Consider the following 10,269-nt stretch of genomic DNA (forward strand, 5'->3'; position numbering starts at 1 on the left):
ACAGACACTGACTCTCATTGGGGTACAGGTTCCACACACACTGACTCTCACTGGGGTACGTGTTCCACAGACACTGACTCTCACTGGGGTACGGGTTCCACAGACACTGACTCTCACTGGGGTACGGGTTCCACAGACACTGACTCTCACTGGGGTACGTGTTCCACAGACACTGACTCTCACTGGGGTACGGGTTCCACAGACACTGACTCTCACTGGGGTACGGGTCCCACACACACTGACTCTCACTGGGGTACGGGTTCCACAGACACTGACTCTCACTGGGGTATGGGTTCCACAGACACTGACTCTCACTTGGGTACAGGTTCCACTGACACTGACTCTCACTGGGGTACGGGTTCCACAGACACTGGGTCTCAATGGGGTACGGGTTCCACAGACACTGACTCTCACTGGGGTACAGGTTCCACACACACTGACTCTCACTGGGGTACGGGTTCCACAGACACTGACTCTCACTGGGGTACGGGTTCCACAGGCACTGACTCTCACTGGGGTACGGGTTCCACCAACACTGACTCTCACCAGGGGACGGGTTCCACAGTCACTGACTCTCACTGGGGTATGGGTTCCACAGACACTGGGTCTCAATGGGGTACGGGTTCCACAGACACTGACTCTCACTGGGGTACAGGTTCCACACACACTGACTCTCACTGGGGTACGGGTTCCACAGACACTGACTCTCACTGGGGTACGGGTTCCACCAACACTGACTCTCACCAGGGGACGGGTTCCACAGTCACCGACTCTCACTGGGGTATGGGTTCCACACACACTGACTCTCACTGGGGTACGGGTCCCACAGACACTGACTCTCACTGGGGTACAGGTTCCACAGACACTGACTCTCACTGGGGTCCGGGTTCCACAGACACTGACTCTCACTGGGGTACGGGTTCCACAGACACTGACTCTCACTGGGGTACAGGTTCTACAGACACTGACTCTCACTGGGGTATGGGTTCCACAGACACTGACTCTCACTGGGGTCCGGGTTCCACTGACACTGACTCTCAATGGGGTATGGGTTGCACAGACACTGACTCTCACTGGGGTAGGGGTTCCATACACACTGACTCTCACTGGGGTACGGGTTCCACACACACTTACTCTCACTGGGGTACGGGTTCCACACACACTGACTCTCACTGGGGTACGGGTTCCACAGACACTGACTCTCACGGAGGTACGGGTTCCACAGGCACTGACTCTCACTGGGGTATGGGTTCCACAGGCACTGACTCTCACTGGGGTACGGGTTCCACAGACACTGACTCTCACTGGGGTACGGGTTCCACAGACACTGACTCTCACTGGGGTACGGGTTCCACAGACACTGACTCTCACTGGGGTACGGGTTCCATGGGCGCTGATACTCCGTGGGCGGTGGTAGTTAGGTTAAACGGGTACAACAATCCTACGCTTCTCTGAGTAACTCAGTAAGTGTGACTGCGTAGATTAAAGCGAGCGTGATAGCATACGAGCGGCCAGATCGGAAAGCACTAGCCAGTGCCAGGCATGGAGTAAGATGTGGGGCAGTCTAGCCACTTACCAGGGCGCCTCGCTTGTACTGACTATACCAAGCACCAGGCTGCTCTTTCGGCCAACGAGCCATTTTGCTCTGAAAAATACAAGACTGGTTACAGACCAGAAAGGAAAGCAGTGCCCGCTTACCAGTTTACCACGCTTGAATTCACTGAACCAGGAGCCTGGTATTTCCTTGGGCCAAGAAGTGACTCTTGCCTGATGTGAGACAGTAGGGCAAAGGAAAAAAGGAAAATAAGTTAACGTGGAAACTAACAGTCCAAGTAATCTTGGCGAGCACATGATTATCAAAACTCGCTGGAAAGTCTTAAACATTGGTTCCTTCTTTTTCCCACCAGATTATCTCCCTGAGTTCACTGACTCTCACTGGGGTACGGGTTCCACAGACACTGACTCTCACTGGGGTCCGGGTTCCACACACACTGACTCTCACTGGGGTACGGGTTCCACACACACTGACTCTCACTGGGGTCCGGGTTCCACAGACACTGACTCTCACTGGAGTACGGGTTCCACAGACACTGACTCTCACTGGGGTACAGGTTCCACAGACACTGACTCTCACTGGGGTACGGGTTCCACAGACACTGACTCTCACTGGGGTACGGGTTCCACACACACTGACTCTCACTGGGGTCCGGGTTCCACAGACACTGACTCTCACTGGGGTACGGGTTCCACACACACTGACTCTCACTGGGGTACGGGTTCCACACACACTGACTCTCACTGGGGTACGGGTTCCACAGACACTGACTCTCACTGGGGTACGGGTTCCACAGACACTGACTCTCACTGGGGTCCGGGTTCCACAGACACTGACTCTCACTGGGGTACGGGTTCCACAGACACTGACTCTCACTGGGGTACGGGTTCCACAGACACTGACTCTCACTGGGGTACGGGTTCCACAGACACTGACTCTCACTGGGGTACGGGTTCCACAGACACTGACTCTCACTGGGGTACGGGTTCCACAGACACTGACTCTCACTGGGGTACTGGTTCCACAGACACTGACTCTCACTGGGGTACGGGTCCCACAGACACTGACTCTCACTGGGGTACGGGTTCCACAGACACTGACTCTCACTGGGGTACGGGTTCCACAGACACTGACTCTCACTGGGGTACGGGTTCCACAGACACTGACTCTCACTGGGGTACTGGTTCCACAGACACTGACTCTCACTGGGGTACGGGTCCCACAGACACTGACTCTCACTGGGGTACGGGTTCCACAGACACTGACTCTCACTGGGGTACGGGTTCCACAGGCACTGACTCTCACTGGGGTACGGGTTCCACAGACACTGACTCTCACTGGGGTACGGGTTCCACAGACACTGACTCTCACTGGGGTACGGGTTCCACAGACACTGACTCTCACTGGGGTACAGGTTCCACAGACACTGACTCTCACTGGTGTACGGGTTCCACAGACACTGACTCTCACTGGGGTACGGGTTCCACAGACACTGACTCTCACTGGGGTACGGGTTCCACAGACACTGACTCTCACTGGGGTACAGGTTCCACAGACACTGACTCTCACTGGGGTACGGGTTCCACAGACACTGACTCTCACTGGGGTACGGGTTCCACAGACACTGACTCTCACTGGGGTACGGGTTCCACAGACACTGACTCTCACTGGGGTACGGGTTCCACAGACACTGACTCTCACTGGGGTACGGGTTCCACAGACACTGACTCTCACTGGGGTACGGGTTCCACAGACACTGACTCTCACTGGGGTACGGGTTCCACAGACACTGACTCTCACTGGGGTACGGGTTCCACAGACACTGACTCTCACTGGGGTACGGGTTCCACAGACACTGACTCTCACTGGGGTACGGGTTCCACAGACACTGACTCTCACTGGGGTACGGGTTCCACAGACACTGACTCTCACTGGGGTACAGGTTCCACAGACACTGACTCTCACTGGGGTACGGGTTCCACAGACACTGACTCTCACTGGGGTACTGGTTCCACAGACACTGACTCTCACTGGGGTACGGGTTCCACAGGCACTGACTCTCACTGGGGTACGGGTTCCACAGACACTGACTCTCACTGGGGTACGGGTTCCACAGGCACTGACTCTCACTGGGGTACGGGTTCCACAGACACTGACTCTCACTGGGGTACGGGTTCCACAGGCACTGACTCTCACTGGGGTACGGGTTCCACAGACACTGACTCTCACTGGGGTACGGGTTCCACAGACACTGACTCTCACTGGTGTACGGGTTCCACACACACTGACTCTCACTGGGGTACGGGTTCCACAGACACTGACTCTCACTGGGGTACGGGTTCCACACACACTGACTCTCACTGGGGTACGAGTTCCACAGACACTGACTCTCACTGGGGTACGGGTTCCACAGACACTGACTCTCACTGGGGTACGGGTTCCACTGGCACTGACTCTCACTGGGGTACGGGTTCCACAGACACTGACTCTCACTGGTGTACGGGTTCCACAGACACTGACTCTCACTGGTGTACGGGTTCCACTGGCACTGACTCTCACTGGGGTACGGGTTCCACAGGCACTGACTCTCACTGGGGTACGGGTTCCACAGACACTGACTCTCACTGGGGTACGGGTTCCACTGGCACTGACTCTCACTGGGGTACGGGTTCCACAGACACTGACTCTCACTGGGGTACGGGTTCCACAGACACTGACTCTCACTGGGGTACGGGTTCCACACACACTGACTCTCACTCGGGTACGGGTTCCACACACACTGACTCTCACTGGGGTACGGGTTCCACTGGCACTGGCCATGTTATCAGCTTTGAGGCAGGGAGTGAGTGTCCGCAGTATATTGAGCTGCGGGAGGGCTTCCAGCTGAGCCTGGTCATGTTCTCGGCCGATGGCCACACACACCGTTTCTAGTCGAGGTCTGTGGCTTGCGATCATGGTAACGGGATTCGTGTGTGATTGGCCGCCCTCCTCTCTAACCTAGGGGCACTAAAACCTGATGCCATGCCCCATTCACTGCTCTGACTGAGGCTGGCTTACTGAACACAACCCCAAATTCTTGGGCGGGGGTGAAATTGGTCTTTGGGTGGTAGCGCGTTTCATCCCCCCATTAACAGAGCGGGGTGTAAATGGGCTGCCGTCCAAAGGCCACTTTCACCCGAAATGGAGTTTTGCAGAATTCCCCAGTGCTGGCCAGGGCAGCGGGCATCCTGGGTCCTCGAGTATATGGGCGATAAATGGCCGTGCCAGTGTACCCACTGTACGGAGCATTAAACACTCCCAACACCCTCGCCCGCTCCTCTTCCCATCGCAACACTTGGTGTCGTGGCCAGTGAGGGAGATTCAGAAGCCGTCCGGTCAGTGAGTCCGCTGCCATTTACAACGGGAAAAACAGGGGGTCTTGTGTAGACAAAATGATGAAGGTTGCAGCTGGCGTTTAAATGGACCAATGACTTGTGGCTCTGTGTGTACGGGATTGCACTGTGCCAGGTTCAGCTGCCGAAATGTAGGAAACGCAGCTGCCAATTTGTGCACAGCAAGGTTCCACAATCAGATACATGATAATAACCAGACAATCGTTTTTTTAGTGACGTTGGTTGAAGGATAAATATTGGCCCCAGGACACAAGGGAGAACTCCCCTGATCTTCTTTGAAATAATGCCATGGGATCTTTTATGTCCATGAGAGGGCAGACGGGCCCTCAGTTTAACGTCTCATCTGAAAGATGGCACCTCCGACAGTGCAGCACTTCCTCATTACTGTACTGAAGTGTCAGCCTGGATTATGTGCTCAAGTCTCTGGAGTGGGACTGGAACCCACAACCTTCGGACTCAGAAGTGAGTGCGCTGCCCACTGAGCCACAGCTGACAGCCTATGTACACCTTGTATGAAAGGGTGAATGAACAGGCCGCCCCCACACACGAGCTATCTAACAGTGTGCAGAAGCTGAAAGGAGTCGGAACACTGCTGTGCCTCTGTGAGAGGGATGGGAAGGTGTTCTGAGGCTGTGGGGGGTGTTCGGGGTCTGTGGGTGAGTTCGGGGTCTGTGGGTGAGTTCGGGGTCTGTGGGTGAGTTCGGGGTCTGTGGGGGGTGTTCGGGGTCTGTGGGTGAGTTCGGGGTCTGTGGGGGGTGTTCGGGGTCTGTGGGTGAGTTCGGGGTCTGTGGGGGGTGTTCGGGGTCTGTGGGTGAGTTCGGGGTCTGTGGGTGAGTTCGGGGTCTGTGGGGGGTGTTCGGGGTCTGTGGGTGATTTCGGGGTCTGTGGGTGAGTTCGGGATCTGTGGGGGGTGTTCGGGGTCTGTGGGTGAATTCGGGGTCTGTGGGGGGTGTTCGGGGTCTGTGGGTGAGTTCGGGGTCTGTGGGTGAGTTCGGGGTCTGTGGGTGAGTTCGGGGTCTGTGGGTGAGTTCGGGGTCTTTGGGGGGTGTTCGGGGTCTGTGGGTGAGTTCGGGGTCTGTGGGGGGTGTTCGGGGTCTGTGGGTGAGTTCGAGGTCTGTGGGGTGAGTTCGGGGTCTGTGGGTGAGTTCGGGGTCTGTGGGTGAGTTCGGGGTCTGTGGGTGAGTTCGGGGTCTGTGGGTGAGTTCGGGGTCTGTGGGTGAGTTCGGGGTCTGTGGGGCGTGTTCGGGGTCTGTGGGGGGTGTTCGGGGTCTGTGGGTGAGTTCGGGGTCTGTGGGTGAGTTCGGGGTCTGTGGGTGAGTTCGGGGTCTGTGGGGGTGTTCGGGGTCTGTGGGTGAGTTCGGGGTCTGTGGGGGGTGTTCGGGGTCTGTGGGGGGTGTTCAGGGTCTGTGGGTGAGTTCGGGGTCTGTGGGTGAGTTCGGGGTCTGTGGGGGGTGTTCGGGGTCTGTGGGTGATTTCGGGGTCTGTGGGTGAGTTCTGGATCTGTTGGGGGTGTTCGGGGTCTGTGGGTGAGTTCGGGGTCTGTGGGGGGTGTTCAGGGTCTGTGGGTGAGTTCGGGGTCTGTGGGGTGAGTTCGGGGTCTGTGGGGGGTGTTTGGGGTCTGTGGGTGAGTTCGGGGTCTGTGGGTGAGTTCGGGGTCTGTGGGGGGTGTTCGGGGTCTGTGGGTGAGTTCGGGGTCTGTGGGGGGTGTTCGGGGTCTGTGGGGGGTGTTCGGGGTCTGTGGGTGAGTTCGGGGTCTGTGGGGGGTGTTCGGGGTCTGTGGGGGGTGTTCAGGGTCTGTGGGTGAGTTCGGGGTCTGTGGGTGAGTTCGGGGTCTGTGGGTGAGTTCGGGGTCTGTGGGTGATTTCGGGGTCTGTGGGTGAGTTCGGGATCTGTGGGGGGTGTTCGGGGTCTGTGGGGGGTGTTCAGGGTCTGTGGGTGAGTTCGGGGTCTGTGGGTGAGTTCGGGGTCTGTGGGGGGTGTTCGGGGTCTGTGGGTGATTTCGGGGTCTGTGGGTGAGTTCTGGATCTGTTGGGGGTGTTCGGGGTCTGTGGGTGAGTTCGGGGTCTGTGGGGGGTGTTCAGGGTCTGTGGGTGAGTTCGGGGTCTGTGGGTGAGTTCGGGGTCTGTGGGTGAGTTCGGGGTCTGTGGGGGGTGTTTGGGGTCTGTGGGTGAGTTCGGAGTCTGTGGGTGAGTTCGGGGTCTGTGGGGGGGTGTTCGGGGTCTGTGGGTGAGTTCGGGGTCTGTGGGGGGTGTTCGGGGTCTGTGGGGGGTGTTCGGGGTCTGTGGGTGAGTTCGGGGTCTGTGGGGGGTGTTCGGGGTCTGTGGGGGGTGTTCAGGGTCTGTGGGTGAGTTCGGGGTCTGTGGGTGAGTTCGGGGTCTGTGGGGGGTGTTCGGGGTCTGTGGGTGATTTCGGGGTCTGTGGGTGAGTTCGGGATCTGTGGGGGGTGTTCGGGGTCTGTGGGGTGAGGTCGGGGTCTGTGGGTGAGTTCGGGGTCTGTGGGTGAGTTCGGGGGTCTGTGGGGTGAGTTCGGGGTCTGTGGGTGAGTTCGGGGTCTGTGGGTGAGTTCGGGGTCTGTGGGTGAGTTCGGGGTCTGTGGGTGAGTTCGGGGTCTGTGGGTGAGTTCGGGGTCTGTGGGTGAGTTCGGGGTCTGTGGGTGAGTTCGGGGTCTGTGGGTGAGTTCGGGGTCTGTGGGGTGAGTTCGGGGTCTGTGGGTGAATTCGGGGTCTGTGGGTGAGTTCGGGGTCTGTGGGGTGAGTTCGGGGTCTGTGGGTGAGTTCGGGGTCTGTGGGGTGAGTTCGGGGTCTGTGGGGTGAGTTCGGGGTCTGTGGGTGAGTTCGGGGTCTGTGGGGTGAGTTCGGGGTCTGTGGGTGAGTTCGGGGTCTGTGGGTGAGTTCGGGGTCTGTGGGTGAGTTCGGGGTCTGTGGGTGAGTTCGGGGTCTGTGGGTGAGTTCGGGGTCTGTGGGTGAGTTCGGGGTCTGTGGGGCGTGTTCGGGGTCTGTGGGGGGTGTTCGGGGTCTGTGGGTGAGTTCGGGGTCTATGGGTGAGTTCGGGGTCTGTGGGGTGAGTTCGGGGTCTGTGGGTGAGTTCGGGGTCTGTGGGTGAGTTCGGGGTCTGTGGGTGAGTTCGGGGTCTGTGGGGGTGTTCGGGGTCTGTGGGTGAGTTCGGGGTCTGTGGGTGAGTTCGGGGTCTGTGGGTGAGTTCGGGGTCTGTGGGTGAGTTCGGGGTCTGTGGGTGAGTTCGGGGTCTGTGGGTGAGTTCGGGGTCTGTGGGTGAGTTCGGGGTCTGTGGGTGAGTTCGGGGTCTGTGGGTGAGTTCGGGGTCTGTGGGGCGTGTTCGGGGTCTGTGGGGGGTGTTCGGGGTCTGTGGGTGAGTTCGGGGTCTGTGGGTGAGTTCGGGGTCTGTGGGTGAGTTCGGGGTCTGTGGGGGTGTTCGGGGTCTGTGGGTGAGTTCGGGGTCTGTGGGGGGTGTTCGGGGTCTGTGGGGGGTGTTCAGGGTCTGTGGGTGAGTTCGGGGTCTGTGGGTGAGTTCGGGGTCTGTGGGGGGTGTTCGGGGTCTGTGGGTGATTTCGGGGTCTGTGGGTGAGTTCTGGATCTGTTGGGGGTGTTCGGGGTCTGTGGGTGAGTTCGGGGTCTGTGGGGGGTGTTCAGGGTCTGTGGGTGAGTTCGGGGTCTGTGGGTGAGTTCGGGGTCTGTGGGTGAGTTCGGGGTCTGTGGGGGGTGTTTGGGGTCTGTGGGTGAGTTCGGGGTCTGTGGGTGAGTTCGGGGTCTGTGGGGGGTGTTCGGGGTCTGTGGGTGAGTTCGGGGGTCTGTGGGGGGTGTTCGGGGTCTGTGGGGGGTGTTCGGGGTCTGTGGGTGAGTTCGGGGTCTGTGGGGGGTGTTCGGGGTCTGTGGGGGGTGTTCAGGGTCTGTGGGTGAGTTCGGGGTCTGTGGGTGAGTTCGGGGTCTGTGGGGGGTGTTCGGGGTCTGTGGGTGATTTCGGGGTCTGTGGGTGAGTTCGGGATCTGTGGGGGGTGTTCGGGGTCTGTGGGGTGAGGTCGGGGTCTGTGGGTGAGTTCGGGGTCTGTGGGTGAGTTCGGGGTCTGTGGGGTGAGTTCGGGGTCTGTGGGTGAGTTCGGGGTCTGTGGGTGAGTTCGGGGTCTGTGGGTGAGTTCGGGGTCTGTGGGTGAGTTCGGGGTCTGTGGGTGAGTTCGGGGTCTGTGGGTGAGTTCGGGGTCTGTGGGTGAGTTCGGGGTCTGTGGGTGAGTTCGGGGTCTGTGGGGTGAGTTCGGGGTCTGTGGGTGAATTCGGGGTCTGTGGGTGAGTTCGGGGGTCTGTGGGGTGAGTTCGGGGTCTGTAGGTGAGTTCGGGGTCTGTGGGGTGAGTTCGGGGTCTGTGGGGTGAGTTCGGGGTCTGTGGGTGAGTTCGGGGTCTGTGGGGTGAGTTCGGGGTCTGTGGGTGAGTTCGGGGTCTGTGGGTGAGTTCGGGGTCTGTGGGTGAGTTCGGGGTCTGTGGGTGAGTTCGGGGTCTGTGGGTGAGTTCGGGGTCTGTGGGTGAGTTCGGGGTCTGTGGGGCGTGTTCGGGGTCTGTGGGGGGTGTTCGGGGTCTGTGGGTGAGTTCGGGGTCTATGGGTGAGTTCGGGGTCTGTGGGGTGAGTTCGGGGTCTGTGGGTGAGTTCGGGGTCTGTGGGTGAGTTCGGGGTCTGTGGGTGAGTTCGGGGTCTGTGGGGGTGTTCGGGGTCTGTGGGTGAGTTCGGGGTCTGTGGGTGAGTTCGGGGTCTGTGGGTGAGTTCGGGGTCTGTGGGTGAGTTCGGGGTCTGTGGGTGAGTTCGGGGTCTGTGGGTGAGTTCGGGGTCTGTGGGTGAGTTCGGGGTCTGTGGGTGAGTTCGGGGTCTGTGGGTGAGTTCGGGGTCTGTGGGTGAGTTCGGGGTCTGTGGGGGTGTTCGGGGTCTGTGGGGGTGTTCGGGGTCTGTGGGTGAGTTCGGGGTCTGTGGGTGAGTTCGGGGTCTGTGGGTGAGTTCGGGGTCTGTGGGGGTGTTCGGGGTCTGTGGGTGAGTTTGGGGTCTGTGGGGGAGTTCGGGGTCTGTGGGTGAGTTCGGGGTCTGTGGGGGGAGTTCGGGGTCTGTGAGGGAGTTCGGGGTCTGTGGGGGGTGTTCGGGGTCTGTGGGGGGTGATCGGGGTCTGTGGGGGGTGTTCGGGGTCTGTGGGTGAGTTTGGGGTCTGTGGGGGGTGTTCGGGGTCTGTGGGTGAGTTCGGGGTCTGTGGGTGAGTTCGGGGTCTGTGGGTGAGTTCGGGGTCTGTGGGTGAGTTCGGGGTCTGTGGGGGGTGTTCCGGGTCTGTGGGGGTGT

General features: G+C 59.6%; 1 protein-coding gene across 1 annotated transcript in view; it reads right to left on the bottom strand.

The window, feature by feature from the left end:
* Positions 1-10,269, bottom strand: part of LOC147101530 (collagen alpha-1(V) chain-like) — a 484,676-nt gene that overhangs the window by 12,136 nt on the left and 462,271 nt on the right. The window contains exon 60 of the mRNA XM_085965124.1: positions 1,699-1,890. Within this exon, the coding sequence (XP_085821250.1) occupies positions 1,699-1,890 (192 nt within the window). The remainder of the gene's footprint in view (positions 1-1,698; positions 1,891-10,269) is intronic.

This window comes from Somniosus microcephalus, chromosome 23 (genome assembly GCF_052327205.1).
Source record: "Somniosus microcephalus isolate GS21.2 chromosome 23, FLI_Smic_1.0, whole genome shotgun sequence".
Taxonomy (NCBI): domain Eukaryota; kingdom Metazoa; phylum Chordata; class Chondrichthyes; order Squaliformes; family Somniosidae; genus Somniosus; species Somniosus microcephalus.